This window comes from Pyxicephalus adspersus, chromosome 2 (genome assembly GCF_032062135.1).
Source record: "Pyxicephalus adspersus chromosome 2, UCB_Pads_2.0, whole genome shotgun sequence".
Classification (NCBI taxonomy): domain Eukaryota; kingdom Metazoa; phylum Chordata; class Amphibia; order Anura; family Pyxicephalidae; genus Pyxicephalus; species Pyxicephalus adspersus.
Genome location: NC_092859.1, coordinates 19954851 through 19974262, shown reverse-complemented (window position 1 = coordinate 19974262; position 19412 = coordinate 19954851). Strand labels below are relative to the sequence as shown.

General features: G+C 39.7%; 1 protein-coding gene across 3 annotated transcripts in view; it reads left to right on the top strand.

The window, feature by feature from the left end:
- Nucleotides 1-19412, top strand: part of SLC39A14 (solute carrier family 39 member 14) — a 29971-nt gene that overhangs the window by 2077 nt on the left and 8482 nt on the right. The window contains exons 2-6 of one of the 3 annotated variants that reach the window (XM_072399831.1): nt 7219-7448; nt 9346-9587; nt 12404-12584; nt 13468-13637; nt 17304-17426. In XM_072399831.1, coding sequence (XP_072255932.1) covers nt 9354-9587; nt 12404-12584; nt 13468-13637; nt 17304-17426 — 708 coding nt within the window. In that variant the 5' untranslated portion in view covers nt 7219-7448; nt 9346-9353. Of the gene's footprint in view, nt 1-7216; nt 7449-9345; nt 9588-12403; nt 12585-13467; nt 13638-15705; nt 15876-17303; nt 17427-19412 lie in introns of those variants that run through there. The other 2 variants (XM_072399829.1, XM_072399830.1) reach the window with 2 other exon arrangements.

Sequence of the window (19412 nt, the reverse complement as noted above, 5' to 3'; positions counted from 1 at the left end):
CAGCTATAGAATCAATCACATCTCTGAAACAGTGGCAGAATGCAATTAGGCATCCATCCCAGAATACTCAGGTATCTAGGGGGGCGGTCGTAACAAACGGCAATATTCCTCAGTAGTGATAAAGTGGATCCAGTGGTACCAAGTCTGTGCAAATTTTTCCGCTTTCTTAGCGTCAGTGGATATCATATCCTCCATGTGATATATATCAGCAACCCTTTGCAACCAATGTACTACCGTTGGAGGGGCAATATTCTTCCATAAGGCTGGGATACAGGCCTTAGCTGCATTGAGAAGTGTCTCAGGAGAGAGTTACTATAGCACCTGCGGGACATGTCCGAAACATGAAGAAGTGCCAGGGCCGGATTGCCCCTTATATCCACTTCTGTAAGCTTTAAGATAATATTAGCTACCGAACTCCAATATAACTGCAATTTTGAGCATTCCCAGAAAACATGCAGTAGCGTACCCTGTGTGTTGCCACATCTCCAGCAGGTGCTATCTGACCCCGGGAAAATCTTAGCAAGCTTCACCGGTGTCCTGTACCAGCGAGTGGCCAACTTGTAGTTGGTTTCCTGATATTTGTTGCAAATGGACGCCTTATGACAGAAATTAAGTAACATATCTCTCTGGGCTTCAGTAAAACAAGTGTCCAAATCAGCTTCCCATTGGGACACAAATAAAGGGAGTTCTGGCGTATATACAGATAACAGGGTTTGATAGGCATGGGAAAGTGTGCCCCGTACAGGTTGACCAGTTGCACACAAGTCCTCTATAGGAAGAAATGATCGGGCTATTGTATTGGGCCGCGGCAAGGATCTCAGAACATAAGTAGGTTGTATGTGGCGCCAGGGCGACAATGAAGGGGGATCCCTTTCCGTTTGTAGGGTTGGAATATGTTGCCATTCCCCATTGTGCATGAAATGGGATATTCTATACACGCCCAAAGCACGCCATTGGCGAAAATATTGGGTCAGTCTGGCCCGGGGGGAATCCAGGATCACCTAGAACGGGAGACATTGGAGACGGGTATATGGTTATGTTTTGAGAGGATAAGTACTTAGTGACCACTTTCAAGGTCTCGCCAATCAATGGATGGGTGTACATTGCCGTCCTGGCTGCCGGTGTGGACCAGGCCAATGCGGCAATGGGGGCAGTAGAGCATGCATCCTCCAACCCAACCCACAGTTTGGAGCGGCTATTAGTGCACCAATCCAGCAGCCTAGACAAGTGCACTGCCTGATGGTATAAAACTGGGTCAGGGAATGCCATTCCTCCGTTGGCTTTGAGGAGTCTCAGTAATGTCATCCTAAGCCTGGGCGCCCCATTAAGCCAGATAAATTTTACAAATTCCGAACGGAATTTTCAAAGGATAAAAAGCGGGATGTGTATTGGGAGTGCTTGCAGCATATACAACAGTCCAGGCATAACATTCATTTTAAGCACATTGCACCTCCCAAACCGGCCACTGAGAATCTTGCTCACCCCCCTCAGTGGTGTAAGCTTTATGTCCCTCCGGCCCAGCCAGGTCCCAGGAGCAGCAAGGCCGTCCTTCTCAGCCCCCTTAAGTTCCCCTAGTGATCATTAGTGATTTGTTCTCTTCCTTTAGTCTTAGTATTTAAATTGCACCAGCATCCCTGGGATGCACCAGGGCCAGGTTCCTCTCTTGCGACAGAAGATAACCAACCATCACCAAAAGAACCAAGTCCTAAAACTGTCCAGGACACATTAGGATAAACCCCCTTAACCCTTAAAGGGACCTTTCTAAACTAATTAGTTGCTATATAAAAAACATGCTGCATTTTCAGTGGATCTTGGTTGGCTCTACCAAGTAAAACAAAATGAGATCCCGATAATATTACAATGCGTACATAGAAATTCATATTTATGCAACATGCATGATTATATAAGTTTTAAGTACATTTAGAGCGTATAATAGCCACCAAATGTGCTCATGATAAATTACCTTTTGAATATATTAAAATTGTTGGCATCATTAGAACTATTATTACACTGAACTATTAGGGTGGGTGGATATGCTATGTAGAGCTGAATTTCTGCTTTGTAAATATAGGCCATGGTCTAAGGTGGCAGGACTGAAAAGAGGTACACACAACTGTCCAGACATCATGGTGCTCATAGTCAAAAACAAATTAAAGGGTAAAATACAGCTGGATGCACATGGTGATTATTTTGTGCATTCAATGGCGGGATTGAGTGTTTCTTATCTTAAATTCTTTTATCTAACCCCAACAGATCACCCTTTTAAAAATTCCCCTCAAAACAATTAGCCGGAGTGTTCCCTGAACTAGTGATACTGATGAAATCAGATGTGGAAGAGGATCAGGAACCTTAGATCATGTTCTAAGGGATCTAGTTGGCAAATGTCAGCTGGCATTACGGTGGGACAGGCTCTCTATGAATTAAGCATTGAGGGCCCATTTACACTGATTTTTTCTCATGTGTCTTTTTCTTTTCAAATAAGGATAAAAGTGCATGTTAAAGGCAAAAACATTGGATGCTTAGCTTATCTCCCTAAGGTGTCAGGTCTGTTTATTCTGAAAAAGGCATGTATGTGACCCTGTAACTCATTGTGGTTGCTAGTTTTTGCTTAGCCCAACCTAGTCAATTCTAGGAGATCCTTCTGGACCCAGACTTCTGGGGAACATGATTATCAGCAATTTGAGCCCCTACATGAAGCAAAATGTCTGGACTAGTATTAAAAAGGACTAGCAGGACATCCTCAAATAAAATGTGGCACCTCTGGAAGAATGCTGAGATTTCAATGAAATAAAATCTAGGGGGTATATACTCATAGGCTAGGATGATTATAAAAGCATTAGGATAGCCTGGTGAGCAATGCTTACTCTTTTTTTAAATAATAACTTTTCTTTACTGTTGTTAGCAAAAAGCATAAGAAAAGATAAGCAACGTACCAAGCTTTAAAACAGCTAAGGTTTTATGACTTCAGAAAACCCCTATTTAATATACAGCCCTGTGTGGTATGTTGGTGGTATATAAATCCTGCTTATTATTATTGTTATTATTATTATTATTAATAATAATAATAAAAATAATAATATTAAAAAATTATTCAAATTAAATTGAATGGGAACAACAATGTGAGTTGGAGTTGAGAAGTACGAGGGATAATATGCTTAATTTTATGGCTAACCATCAGGTAATGACAACTGGAAGTGGTTTACCCAAGACCTAAAAAGGGTCAAGCGGGGTCATGAGTTGGAGGTGAAATGGGGGGATTAAAGCTTACCCTTTTAATAAAAATACATTTTTCTAATACAGTTCTGATTTAAGTAGGGAAACACTTGAGCAATGAATTTTGTCAGTGCAGAATTAAGCTGCTAGCAGAGTAGTTATATGGATGCACAATGAACACTCTATAATGCACAATGGGCACCCTCTAACGCACAATGGGCACCCTCTAACGCACAATGGGCACTCTTTAACGCACAATGGACACTCGATAATGCACAGTGGGCACCCTCTAACGCACAATGGGCACTCTTTAACGCACAATGAACATTCTATATTGCACAATGGGGACTCTCTCAGCCTTGACATGCATTGTGGAATTATATTACTTGAGGTAGGAGAGGTAGATGATGGAACAAGGTGATTGGCCTAGTGGGACATAAAGTATAAATCCAGCCCTGTCTCAGCAAAAAACAGAACTTTTACAGGCTCTAGTTTACTTTGTATATGCATTTCCGAATGTTTATGACCTCAGAACCTGGCTACATGTGCAAGTTTTAATCATGTTACTCTTTGACCCCTAAGGATGATGTAACTGCCATGGAGTTTATTACAGAGTAGCAAGGATCTGCAATGAATATCAAATGACAACAGATTTTCAAGATAAATTGCAGTTTCGTTGTACCATGTAGCCTTTGCTTCATTGCAAACCTCATTATTTTTATTTAGTTGCACTGCTATTGAGTAACCAAAACTAAAACTTTGTGTAACGCTGGGTGCAGACCAGAAGGGCTAACCTGCATTACATATGATGGTATTGCATTGTGTTTTGAAACAACCGTTCATCAATTCTAATAATCAAATCTAATAGATCTGATTTATTAAAGCTCTTCAAGACTGGAGAAGATAGACTATCATTGGAGAACCTAAGTTATCCAGCAAACTTGTTTATCCAGCAAAATTAATCTGGTCCAGAACTGAAAACCAACTAAATGTTTTTTTTTTTTTTTTAGAACATCATTTTAGGTTTGCTGTATCACCCACAAAAGTCTATCTTCCCCAGTCTTTGAGACCCAATGTGTCGCTATTACTGTGCTGGCCACTTTTGGCTATAGTGTTATCACCCAAAAGTATATGGCCACCATTAAGAGTGGAAGAGATTCCTCTTTTCACCTTGATGTTTGTGACCTACATTCCTTCTCTCTTGGTAGATTTATTTCACTGGTAGATTTTTTTCATTAGAACACCGGATAGGGAATCCCCCTCCTCCGCAGTGTCCTGGGAGGAAGGGGATCCCCCATCAGAGGTCTTCCCGCGGCAGCCGAAGGGGCCATAACAAGGAGGCTGAAGAGCCGCATGCGGCTCCGGAGCCGCAGGTTGCAGACCCCTGCTGTAGACCAATATGTGACTGTTGATTTTTGTCTACTAGGCTTGTTTCTTTCTTTATATACAGACTTTTAGAAAGTAGAGCCTTGGGATATGTAATTTACAGTTTGATAGTCTGTTTCTTTTCCTTTGTTGGACTCTTTAACTATTGTATGTAAAAAATGTGAAAGAACGATTAAGAAGAGGGTTACTGGTCACATGACTATAGATAAAGCTTTCCAAAAAGTTAATCACAAATATAAAATACTAGCTGATTACCCAGTGTTGCCTAAATATATAATCTTATAATATAAAGAAAAGCTATAGTGATTTTCTTGTCTACAGTGTTGTTTGATTTTTTTGCCTTTGATTGCACCCAATTGCCTTATGTTTTCTCAAAGGCATTATTACAGGCCAGAAATGTGTAAAAGAGTCCAAAACAAAGTATGTAAAAATATAAGCAAAAGGCACACTGTCACTGAACAATACATACACACATACATACATACAAATTTACCTCTGACATATACCACAGCGCTGTACAAAGAGTCCAAGTGATATGTCTAGCAAATGTGGTTTAAATGTCTCGATGCGTTTCCTAGTGATCACATACATACACACATACATACATACATCCATATATAACTCTGACATATAGCACAGTGCTGTACAAAGATGGCCGGTGCACTCACATGAGTTTCAGTCATATGTATACCAAGTTTGGTTGAAATGTCTCCATGCGTTTTCGAGTGATAATGGAACATGCATACATACATAAATACATACATACATAGATACAATTTTATATATATCAATATATTAAAATAACATAAAATCAAGTATTGTATATGTACCGTATATATGTTGTACTATGTATATATCCATATATAAATATGTTGTTTTATATGTGTATTGTATTTAATACTAGCAGAGCACAGGGGAAGGGACAACCCTTTGTTATACAGAGTCTTCCCTTCTAATTAAAAGTTCCTTGCATGAAATGTTTCTTAGATTTTTCTCCGCATCAGCAAACACCTCACACACAGTAATGGTTGATTGTACAAAGATACACAAACAACACATTATATTCACAAACCTAATGATGGCTGTTACAAGTAATTAGAAGTCTGAGTCTAGTACAAGATCTCTAACATTATCTCCAATGGAGTTGAATGCTGTAATTAAAGAACAAACACCCCATGAGGCATCCCTCCCTTCCTGGACAATAATGAAGGTCCGATCAGAGGTGGCTTTTGTCATTTTTAGCAGGGTATGCTGGGGTCTCCAGGAGCAGAGAGGAAAATGGTTGTAGGCTATATCTTATGTTGGCAAACTAATAAGGCTACCTACTCATGTGCAATAATTATCATTAGAAAATGAACGATTAATGACCGATCAACGATTATTTTGAACGACCGTATTGTGCACGATTCTGTGCATGGTGTAACGATACGATGGTTCAAATATAACCTGCCAATAATGTACACACTAGATATGATTGTTTGATCGATGCAGGAAGAGACGTGTACTGGAGAAAGTGTATCACAGAACAATCCACAATCACTGATTGACCGTACACACAATAGATTACGAACGATCATCGCCCAATCAGATCCGCCGGGACGGTCGTTTGTTTCCAGGGACATTCCTCGTTCTTTGGCATTGTTCGCCAGTGCACTTTTTTTGTTAACGAATATAGGACGATCGGTCTATTCGCTCGTTTCCAATGATAATTATTGCACGTGTGTACGTAGCCTAAATATATTTAATATGGGAGCTTTTGGGAAAGTTTAGAATGAATGTGTTATACAAATGAATGGGAAGTCACTCATACAGGCACAGTGTATATGAAGGTTTTTTTTTTACGAGGTCATAAACGCGCTCTGAAGCTAGAGGATGGGATAATAAAATTATATAGAATCTTCCTGTATGTGTGCCATTAAGTGTTTGACATTCCCATTGACTTCCATTGGAAGTGAATGCGGGTTGGAAACAGGAAAGGCCTGGGTGGTGTTTTATTTTTTATTGTAGGAGCCCCCCTGTACGAGAATATAAATTGTCTGTTTGCAGTATATTGGAATGAATATATATTAGCCTACCAATCTAAAATGCCATCTTGCCGTGCCAATACAATGATGTGAAAAGTGGCGCCAAGACAATGGCCGTCTGTTCTGTTTAGTGTCCAAAATGTTTTACTTGGTTTTTGTTTTAATGACTAAAAAACGATATCGTGTGAGCTCATATATAGAACAAGTGGGGTTATAATTCTGTACTGTTATATTATGAAGACATAAATCCCCGGGGATTAACTAATAACACGAAACCAAGGTAACACTGCCAGGTATGGAAAAAAAATAACCTGGTGACCAGGTCACGTGTTTCCTAACAGCCAACCAGAAAAGGCAATAGCAGGACAGAGCTTCATTCATACTTTCTCAGTAGTCCCAATCCCCAAACACTAGAGCGCCAAGGGCTACACCTCGTATTGACTCCACCAGGAAGCCCTGCCATGGTAACCGGCTTTGGTTACCTTACACAGGTCTTTGGTCTTCTTAAAAATGGCCTCCTCCTCAGAAATGAAGACATTTTGCGCCTTATGGTATTAGTCGCATTCAAAACTCTTTTTTTTTTATCACTTCTTAGGGTCACGTTCTCATCGTTTCTGTTGGCTACCGTGTGCTGTAGACGTCACGGAAAGGGGTGGGAATACATTGCTTGTGACGTCAGCGCTTAAAGAGCAAGCTCGCGAGCTCCACGTTGCTGACAGAGGCCGTGATGTGCTCAGTGACCCGGACACCGTGAGGAGCCAGAGAGAGAGCTGAGAGCAGTGAGGGCGGCTGACCGGAAGGGTCCGCACTTCACCGACTGGAAATGTATGTTTATCCTTCACCGAATGTGTATGCCCCACCGACCTGTGAGTGCGAATGTGTACGCCCCACCGACCTGTGAGTGCGAATGTGTACGCCCCACCGACCTGTGAGTGCGAATGTGTATGCCCCACCGACCTGTGAGTGCGAATGTGTATCCCCCACCGACCTGTCAGTGCGTGTGTGACCCTGAGCTGTGCTATCTCTCTCATACAATGACATTGTTTGGGTTCTATTACCCCTCACCTTGTGATGTTTTACCCCAGCCATACAAATACCTCTGCCACCCTTCAATCCCTGGCTTGCTTTGCTCCCTCCCTCCTATGTATTCTTGTCACCTTCTGTATCCTTGTCATTCTTTTACACCAATTTCCTTAGACATGGAACTGGCTGGGAAAGTTCCCGGGTGCTGTATTGGGTTTCCTCAGTCATTATAAATTGTATCTGGATTGTGGGGAGAGGTCTAAATGACGTTTTTTCAAGGGGGTGGATGGGAAGGACTCTATCGTTAGAGAATATAAAGGTTGTCATTGGTAAACTCTTCCGAGGTTGCAAGTTCCCTGGGCTGTAATGCTGACACTTTGTTGGCATCACGAATAAAGATCAGGAGTTATGCTTTTAGTGATGCTCTCTTAACTCATGCTTGTTCTGGATTTGTGACATAAAGTTTTTTTTTTTTTATTACAGTCGGGTAAGTTTGTATTTTAAAAAGGGTATTTGCAATAATGCCAGCCCTCATAGGACTATGGTGATGGAGTCTGTGAGTCACAGCCCTGAAACCAAGATTCAGATTACAGTTCTGCATTAATTATAAGGGACTACTCCCTTTATGTAGGTTCTGCATGACCTTTCTAAAATCTGTTTACCTTTGCCAGAACCTAAATACGGCCAATGTTTGATACTAACCAGCTCCCCGAGATCCCTAATCTAAGCTGGAATTTTCTCACCCCCACCCAGACACTCCTCATAGACTTGAGTAAAGCCATAGTCTCAGTGCCGACACTATAGCGGTACAGCCATGTTCACGTTCATGAGGTTACAAGGCAGTGTCAGATAACCATACCTTAAAATAAAGTTATCATATTTCTTGCCCTTCACTTACCTACCCTCCCACATGCATGCATTTATACTTTCCAAGATCCCAGTGGACACAGCTATTAGTAAAGCCCCCAGAGACTTCTATGGATCAGAGAAGGCTTATCTGCAGTCCGGGCCGCCCTGTGTATGGCGCCGTCCTGGGCCGCCTCGTGTTTGGCGCCATCCTGGGCTGCCCCGTGTAACATCTTAGTAAGACAAACATCTGTACAGGGACAGTGGGCTAGTTTAAGTTGGGGAACAGGAAAATGTGTAGAGAAAATGAGAAAGTGTCGCTCCACTTGCAGGTCTTGTGTTTTTAAGCCACGGTGGCAGTACACTGGGTCAGTGATATCAGCAGAGTCTGACCGTGAATGAGCGCTCTGTTGACACCCACATTCTGATCGCCTTCAGCTGTTCCATGTCCGATGCCCAGAATGAAAGCCCTTCAGGACCTGCTGTTTCCAGATGACCAAAATATTTTTTTGGGTTTCCTAGTTGATCAGTATTTTTCCAAATCAATCCTAAGTTTGGTTGTAGATCCTCATTAATGTATAGTTTAAAAGCAAAACTTGTCTTTTCTTCTTCCCTATCTGCACTTTCTTTATCCAGAATGTTCTGGCTTTGGATATACTTTAAAGAAAACCTGTAAGCAAAATACGGAGGCTGTTATTGCAGATTCTAATTCATAAATCCTTATCTCTAATCGGCATAACAGGCAAACTTGAATCTTTGAATTTCCCGTATATAAATATTTTTTTTCCTGAAATATCTCCTCTACTGGCATAAGATCTGTGACATTACTAACATTGTTTCTGTTTCTTTGTAGCTATTATCATGGCTACTGTAAGGCCTCTTCTGGTGGTATTGGGCTTTGGATTTGTTCTGCACATCTGTCAGGCACAAACCTCCGATTCTAGCATTAGGAATGAACTGACTGCTGCCTCCTTTGTGGAAGACCTTCTACAGAGATATGGAGAAAATGGGACGCTATCATTAACACAACTCCAGTCATTGATGGAAAGGCTGGAGGTGGGAAAAGGAACTGGAGACTCTCGCAATGTATCTCAGGTGAGTTTTAAATGGTGTAGAAACTACCGTTTGCTGCTTTGTCTTGATGAAATTGGCAGTAGCTGTATCAATGGTGGACAGTTGAAGAAAACAGGAGGCCATTGATTCAGTATAATGTCTTCTTTAACAGACAGCTCCTCCAAAAAATAAACTGGCATTTCTAGTTTTCCTTGGCTGCTGCAAGTTCAGTAACACACTGAATTCTTTATTTCCTATGTCGTTTATTGCTAAGGTGTCCCAGATCTATCCTAGTTCTCCTCAACTGCTTCTGATATATTTGACAGCTAATTATGTTGTTATGGCATAATTAGGATTAGACAATTTGGAAGCCTGTGTGTTAGAGAATTGGCAGCTTCTATATGAATCTTCAGTCTATTGTGAATAACCTGAACCGACCCCCCCTGCTGTGTACTGAATTGGTCGCAAAAATATTAATCGCTCTTATCAAAGAGTAAGCTGTGATGGAAGTGTGTGTGAGCCCAGGATCTAGAGCTGGAGTTGCTCCTAGCATACTGAAGCTTTAGATGGGGTATGCATGCATTTCTCACCACTGAGTTAATTATCACCGGTTCACCCTATAAACGCTGCATTCAAATTGACAGAATGTTCTTGTTTTGGCAAACCAACCTTGAGCATCTCATTTGAGTTTCCTTGCAGTACTTCTTCAAAATATTTTAGTATGACTATAGAGTTTTGGCAGCCCCAAACTTTTCAAATCCAATTGTTCTGTCTCTCTGGCCATTTTGTGTTCAGATTGGAGATAATTAGACATTCACCAGTGTTTATTGTTCTTTTCAACTACTTATAAGAGACTTTACCTGAAGTCCGATTTGGAAAGAGAAAATAAAGTTTGGGATATTCAATTTTCAACAATGATGTTTTGGGGTATATGATGCAATTGATTTTTTTTCCCTCCCTCTCTCCCTACATGAAAGTGGAATCTACTAATATATTTTTGGCATAAAAGCTGCCTCTCAAACCCAGGGCCTTTCAAATTTTGGTGGAAGTGTTTACTGGTTTACAGTATCTCAGATTTATGTTATCATTACTAGAACACAGTATTTATTTAGCGCCCGCATATTACACAGTGCTGGCCTTAGTTCCTAGCTGTCCCTTAAAGGATCTTACAATCTAAGGTCGATTTTTGGGTGGGAGTCAATTAACCTAACTGCATGTTTTTGGGAGGAAACCTGAGTACCTAAGGTAAAATGCATACAAACATGGGGAGAACCTGCAAACTCCATGCAGATAGTGTCCTAGCTGAGCTTCGAACCTGGGACCTAGCGCTGCAAAGACCAGAGTGCTACCCACTGAGCCACCATGCTGCCCATTTATATACTTCATCTCTGGGAAGTAACATGTGTTTCAATTGTGGGACAGCTGAACTTTGTACAGGAGACGGTGCAAGGTACCAACGTCTACCTCCAGGACTGTTTACAGTAGATTGTCAACATTCTTGGTGTATAGATCCCAAATACTCTCTCCAGTGGAAATGATTACATAATCTCAGTTATGGCAATAGTGGTATTTTGTGCTCTTTAGATATAACTGTACCCTTTCTTCATATACCAACCATTCCTTCCTGACCATGTTACCTTAATAAATCAAAAACATTAAACTGGAGCATGACCCAAAAACTGAGATAAAAGGAAAGAATTATCAAAATATTTCTTCATGTAAAACTAAAAATGAGTCCTATAAAGTTTCACCAACCTGTGTAGTCAGTAAGTCCTGATCTTTTTTTGAAAGCCAAGTTATGGAAAATGTTCCAGTTGATTCTGTCATTTCTTTGATTAGGATCAGAGTTGCTGTGCAACAATGGTAAAAGAAGAACAACATAGAAAATTAAGTCCTTGCTCGCTAAACAGATTATTCTGGGATTCACTTACTCTTTGTCCTGATGACCACTTTTATTAAGAGCTGAAATCGATGGAAATTCCCAATTTTTTTGAGCCTTTGCAGAACAGCTTGATCATTTTCCAATGAAAACAGTTGTTTCAGTGATGATTGTTTTAGGATTAAAAATGGTTGTAACTATTTCACATTTTTTTTCTAAACTACAAAAACATTTTGCTTTAGATGCAGTTGAATTACCTAAATGAGAAATGATCAGACAATAGGTATATAAAATAGATGACGTATGAAATGTCATTTTGTTTCACTTCTCTATGAAATACATTTTCTTCCATTTCTCATCTCCTATTGAAAATAATTTTTACTGGTTGTCTCTGGCTTCAGTGCTCTAAGATTTTGATCTGGAACAGGCATATAGATTGGGGACATCAGAACAATGAGCCTGATTAATTAACTGAAAGAATTAAATTTCTGTATCACTAGACAGCCAGTGAACCACCGGTGTCAGGAAAAGATCAGCAATGGCAGTATCAATGATTCCTCAGTCCAAGTTTCCTTTAAGATGTTTAGACATTGCTGGAGACTGTTTGTCTGACAAAACAAGGAATCCAAGGATCTGATTTAATTGGTGTGCATGCAGCTTGAAAATGTGCTGAAGATAACAACTTCTACCATCTGTTTGACTGATAATAGGCCTGTGACTTGTAAGAAGCGTAGGTTATGTAGAGAGGATTGAGCAGGAAGTATTACCATTCAATGTTCTCCCCTCAGCCCCTTTTAGCTGGGCACACCACCCGGCACTTTTCTGTAACCACCCACAACTTACACCCACCTACAACTTCTTCCCACCCAGCTTAATAAAATTTCTGGGTTAAACATTGCCATTAGTATTTTAGAAAGGAATACCTTGCCTCTGTATAAAAGTGTCAACTAAAAGAAATATTGTCCTTTTCTCTCCTTAGTGTCTCAGCACCTCCACGCTTTTTGCTGCTCACAACCTGACCTCAGACTCTACAGTGGATGCCGGAGGTCTACAGAACTTCTGTCCTTCAATCCTCCAACAGTTGGAAACGCGGGCATGTCAGGAAAGCTCTGTCGCACTGAATGAGACCAGCGATGAAGGAAGACCCAGCAGTGGTGAAGGTAAGAATGACATTTTTATAAACACCATTGAACAATGTAAAATTTGAATAAAATATCAGAGTAAATCTTACAAAAAGGCCTAGATGTTGTACAAGATCCGTCCAATTGTAAAGTTCTGAATTCTTTCCATGTCTTCATGCATCATAAGTATAATTTAACCATTTTCTTTGTTTGGTAGTAGTAGATAGCAAGCCAAGGACAGTTGTCATCTAAAAACCAGCAAACATACAGATTAAATTGGGTCATGATAACTTTGTGTCCTTTATCCCTGCATGATGTCAACAATGTTTAACTCTCTATTTTGTCTTCATTGTTAGTTTATTAGTTTATTTTATTAGTCAAGAAACATTCAGTAAGATTTTGTCAAATCAGAAAATCATTGTAACCACATTTCCTGAGCACTGTAAGCAGTCTACATTTGTCATGTATTATATGCATTTGTGTTAATTTAAACATTTTAATTGATAAGAACTCTGTTGCTTCCAGCTGTCTGTTGAAATGGGTCCAAGTTATCTCTTGACAACCCTTTTTTGTAGTGCTCACTGAATTCTGCCTCCTAGTTTAGACCGCTATTTGAAAATAAGGCGGTTAAGAGATTAGTGGCACTGCAATGTGGAGGGAGAACTTGTGCATGCTTCATAGGATCATTTATGAGAGAACATAAAAAATCTGCAGCTTGGTGGGGAAGGAATTTAAAGACTGTGGAAAAATGTGTGACATATTTTTGTTCTATAAGGTTTTCTTTTCATCCACGCTATACTAATGTTGTGCAGTACATAGTGTTTTTTTTTTTTTTTTGCATGCTATATTCTTAATTTTATCTGCTTTACCTTCTTGTGTTGTTTATATACATATGTCCCTCACAGTGTGCTCTTATTCACAGTCTGGGGTTTTGGATTTGCGGCAATCACCGTGATCAACTTGTCCTCTCTCCTGGGTGTCTTGTTTGCCCCATGCATAGAGAGGCCTGTCTTCCGACGAATGCTTATCTATTTCATTGCCCTGTCCATCGGCACGCTGCTGTCTAATGCTCTGCTGCAGTTGATCCCAGAGGTGCAGTACCAGCTCACAGGCACTCATGCCATATATATCATTCACATGCAAACTCATCACTCATTTCCACAATCACTTCTAAACCATATTACACTAACCATTTCCTCACAACTCTTGTAATTGAAAACACATTTTAGATGGCTTTAATCAGCCGTTCTTTATACAAGATGTTCTAATTTCTGTTTGTTCTGACTAGATTGCTATTTTCTCCAGAAAACAGTATGTGTGAGTTGAATTCTCAGGGTAAAGGAAATCAACAACTCTGTTTTCATTTAGGAATTTGTAACAAATAATTAACCCAGAGAAGAAAGGTGTAGAAGGTGGGGCCACCTCATTGGGCATATAGAAGGGGCTGATTTGGGTTGGGTTGGTCTATGAAGATTGTAGTGTATGTTCAGGTCTCAGAAGCTTCTGCCTCCAATCCCCCGTGCCCTTGATGAGCTGACAGATCTCCTCTTAATTCAGTTCTGGTTATTATGTTCCTACCCATTTCAATCAAGATTAGGGTTCTTCAACAAAGTTCTTATTTATTGTATGTCTGCAGCATGTACAGGTCTTCTACTTGTTTAAAGTGTTAATTTGTATTCCTTTTCAGGGTCTAATTGAAGGCTACCATTCTTCTGTGCCAAATTATTGTTATTCCAAGTTGCAATTTTGTGGGGAGAATGTTTGGCACAGCTGAATTCGCAGTGCCGCCTTGTTTTTAACTTAATTCTATGTGGTTACATATGGGAAGATTTTCTGTAATCTTGTTTTTAAATGTTATTTTTAATGTCAAATTTCCTTTGGCAAGGCTGCATTCACACCTCCATGTTTTTGTACAATGCATAAAACAAAATAATTGTTCTTGCTTAATTGTATCTTTAGTGAACTTTGCAACTAAGTACATTTTATATCTGGGTGGATATCATTGCAAAATGCAGCTAAAGTGATCCACACAGAGACAGCACCATATTAAAAAAACAAAAGTGTGCTTGCAGCCTTTCTCCCTTGTATCTGGTGTTCACTTATCAGACAGAATATAATGTGGGAACACTGAGGGTCTCCGCATACCTAAAATGAGCTGTAAGATCGGTAGAGAAAGGTATTTTGCTTGCTTAGGCTTATTCGTATAGAGGTACCCAGGTTACTAAATCATAAGGATTCATTTAGGTATTATGAACTTTAATCCTCTTTTATTTCACCAAATTAAATTTAATGAGTTGTATTTTTCCGAACAGTGATTCAGCCTACAAAGCAACAGCTCCTGCTTTGTTCAAGAAATTGATAATCAGTTGTTGACCATCGAGAATTTAACTTGCACAATACCAGTTTTTGCTTCTTAATCTGAGCAGCAGTCTATGGGGTAGTTTACATGGGCGGCTATATAGTAAGGAGGGTTCTTCTTTACAACCAAATGTAACTACGACCGTGTGACAGATGCTGCAAGTAGTGCATAGCTAACATTTGCTGCATGACCCATCAAAAACACCTTTGGACCACCTCTGTTAACTTATGTGTAAGGTGTTTTTGCATGACTTTACATTGGAAGTAAAGTGGAACAAAGCTGTGACCTAACTAGAGTTGGTTGTGCTTTTATCAGAAACATGAAAGTGATTGCTCAAATAAGAATAAAAAATAAAGTTAGAAAGCAAAGATCCATCCCTACATACATGCACACATTTCCCATTTACTTGCAGTCAAATATAGAGTTAGGTAGGCTATAGTGTCACAGTTGGGGATGGACAGATACCAGGTGGCCTGTGCTTTCCTGAAAACATTATCATTTTGGCAAACAAAAAAAAAACCCATCTCATTAGGCTTCTGATTTCAGCAATGCCCTAACAGACAATAGACTTGGTCCATTATAATACCAGACTATACTCAGTTTATGTGTGCTGGAGACCCCCATTAATTTGTTGATTTGAATAAACTGATATATATGAAATCAAATTGCTAATCAACTCTTATTTCTCCCCTTTTCTGGTAAATTTTCTATCTTTGTTGCATTATATGTCTAATTCTCCTGTCTACGCTGTAACCTTCTTTTACCACCTGTCCTTTCTTGGTCTCCTTTTATTCCCCTCAGTGTGGGGTTATGGATTTCTCTGTGTCACCGTTATTTCCCTCTGCTCCCTCCTGGGGGCTGGCGTGGTTCCCTTCATGAAGAAAGCCTGTTACAAGCGTCTTCTCCTCTTCTTCATTGCCCTCGCCATTGGGACCCTCTATTCCAACGCTCTCTTTCAGCTCATCCCCGAGGTATGGGGGACCTTGTGCAAATCTGAGACTTGGTGTGTGTTGTTTGTGGCACACTGTAGTGAGTAGCTTTTTGTGTGTTGTGTGTAATTGGCGTGCTTGCAAATAGAGATGGGGGTTGTTGAGGATCACATTGCATGTTAGGCAATTTTGCATTTTAAAAAGGCGCATGCTGTCTACACTTTCATTGAGGCCTAGTCTACATTGGCTTTGAAAACTTCTAAAGTGCAAATTTGAAGTCTCTGAATCCATATCCCATTGCCTGAAAATGAAAGCAACTGGGCAGTCTCCATTGCTGCTATGGCTTAATTTCAGGAGACTGCTTTGTTGCCCTTTGCCAAAGCTGGGTTTTCATTTTTTGTGTCCCTAAAATAAAGGAATGCAGTACCATGCCATGTTCTTGATATACAACTTAAGCTTGCTCGAAGCTATTGGAGACTAGGTCTTACTCTCATTCATTTTTTAACATGGCCAGTCATGACTGGGGTTATGCAAGGATTGGAATATTTACAATAAAACTGTGTGGACTACCTCGAAGAAGTTTAGATTTGCACTCTATTATTTATCTGAACATTTTTCTATGGCTTAAGAGCCAGGGGCCTGAGGTTGCTGAAGCCGGAGAGTAGCTGCTTGAGTTGTTATGCTTCCCAGTCCATACAAATATATTAGTGTTTATAAAGCCTTGTATGTAAGTAAACTATTAAAAGAAAGTAAAGTGAAAACGTGTCTGTTATGCAGCCTTTGAGATAAGGTCACTGATTAACAGTCAGACTTCAGATGATCAGAGAACCCCTGACTTTATCAAGACTCGAAAAGTGCCACTACGTAAGTGAGTAGCTATACCTCCAATGTAGGAATAATAATTAGTTTACTCATATTCTTGCATAAAAACAATTATGACTGGTTCATTTTAAAGTGAACCTGTTACATTGTAGTACTGGAAATGCAGTGGGTGTAGGGTGGACACCGCCCTTGTTTGTTCATATGGCACGGTAATGATGGTTGTGTATTTTTTATTTTTTTTGGGAATTCTAGTTTGCACATGTCAGGTTTAAGCTCTACCCATTCTGTCTGCATGTTCTCATGAGGAAGGAGAGTTGGGTGTGATAGGCACTGATATTATGGAAAGCCTCAGAAATCTGTCATTGACATTTATCTTTTCTAATACATAAACTAACTAGCATGCTGACATGCAAAATGGGTGAATTGTTTAAAACAGAGAAATGTACATTTCTCTTGGAAAAAAAATACATTAAAACCATCAGAACTATTTCTAAACAAGGCTTTGCTACCCACTATCCATTTCCTTTTTTCTGCATTATTTCTGCTACATAGTGACCGGTCCCCTTTGGTAGAACTTACAAACTTCGCTTTTTTCTGCAGTTACCATTTCTGTTCAGGATAATAAACTGGTTTCTCTCTATACCACAGGCCTTTGGCTTTAACCCTCTGGAGGATTCATACATATCAACCTCTGCTGTGGTCTTTGGAGGATTTTATCTTTTCTTTTTCACTGAAAAGGTCCTAAAAATGCTGCTGAAGCAAAAACATGAGGTAAGCCACCAGCAGTAGCACATCTTTACCTATTTCTTGGTAGTTGACCTACATTTGTTTTTTTTAAATGTCACATTGGCCAATTATCCCTGGGCTTATGAAAGTATATTCATATTATCTCTTGGATTGTAAACTTTTGGGCAGGGTCCTTGCCTCCTGTTAATATCTGTATCTGTCCGACATTTGCAACCTCTATTTAATCTACAGAGCTGCGTAATATGTTGGCGCTCTATAAATCCTGTTTAATAATGATTGTGTTGTATATTAAAAGATCTGTACTTGTGTATTCCAATCTTCCTTTACATGCTGTATCTGAATCTTATACTTCCACCTCAGTGTCTTATGTCTGATCATCTAAAAGTTTTTTTTTTTTTTTTTTTTCAGATGTTGCTAAGTCTGTGTTGTTTGCAGGACTTAGTAGCTCAAATAAAGATTTACACACAAGTTTCATTGATTCACCTCCTATATTCTGTGTTAGTAATGTTTTCAGATGATAACTACCTCTGACTATGGAAAATACTGTCATACATTCTTTTTGCCTTGAAAGATCTCTATGTAACCATGCCAGTCATGAATGTGTTTTCCTATGTGTACACTTCCATTGGCAGTTTCCTGGTTGGCAGTTATCCTATTTTCCGAGGTAGAGGCATCTGTCTTTCATGCATTCTTTATATCCCACCCCATTACGGTCTCCTTTACATTAATTCTCCTCCTAAATACTCTCTTCATATTGAGATTGCTTTCTTTTTTTTCTTCACTTATTCCTGTTTGGGAGCAGAGCTAATGTTAACATTTGATAAAATGTATTTTTTTCCCCTCTAATAAATCAAATTCAGAATATTGTTTGCACAGGTCAGTAAGTACTATCTATGTTTACTAAAGCTCTTCTGCATTGCAACCTGTTACCTGACTGATATTTGCTATGCAGCTGGTAACTTCTCCTATTTTCACTGATGGTTTTTTCCATTGATTTAATTTTTTGCAACCAGGTGCAATATTTCCCTAGACCGCCAAGCTGCTATTTATAATCTGTACCTTTTACAATTGTACTGAATAGCTTTAGGCCTATTTATGTAAAATGTACTATTAAAATTCAGAGGTTTTATGCCACAAGTATAGAGTATCTGGGATTGACTGAAGACTTTTACCACTGTGCAACCTGTCTCTGTAAGATGTATAGTAAGGGTAGAACAGGGGTACATAGATCTTAAAGTATTTTACACAGATTTCATACTTTCTGCTCCGTTAAGAGAACTCAAAACCCATTTTTTCAAACTTGCCTGCCCGTCGTCTTCAGTCTCTTGAAACCCTCACTACTTCCCATCAATCCATATCTCCCCTACTATTGTGTGATACTTTCCCCACCTCTTAGATTGTAAGCTCTTCTGGCCAGGGTCCTCTCCTCCTCCATTGACACTGTCTGTATCTGTCATTTGCATCCCCTATTTAATGTACAGCGCTTCGTAATATGTTGGCGGTATATAAATCCTGTTTAATAATAATAATTAGAATAAAATAAAAACTCCTTACATTTTGACTGAGCCAAATCCTTCTTTATCTGTGTCTCACATACCACCCCCACTGCAAATCAGTGTCAAGGTTCTGGAAATGGAAACAATGTGCAGGGCTGGGTTGTGGTGCAGATAGACAAGCTACAGGCTTGGGAATCAACGGTAAAAATGTTGCTCTGCCTCCTGCAACATTTTTCATCTCTTTATTGTTATTATTACACAGTATTTTTATAGCGCCAACATATTATCCAGTGCTGTACAATGCCCATAGTCATGTCACTAGCTGTCCCTAGGAGCTCAGAATATAGTGTTCCTACCATAGTCATATGTCATTACCACAGCCGAAGGTCAATTTTGGGAGAAGCCAATTAACCTAACTTCATGTTTATGGAATGTGGTAGGAAACCCACACAAACATGGGGAGATCCTACAAACTCCATGCAGATAGTGTCCTGGCCAAGATTTGAACCTGGGA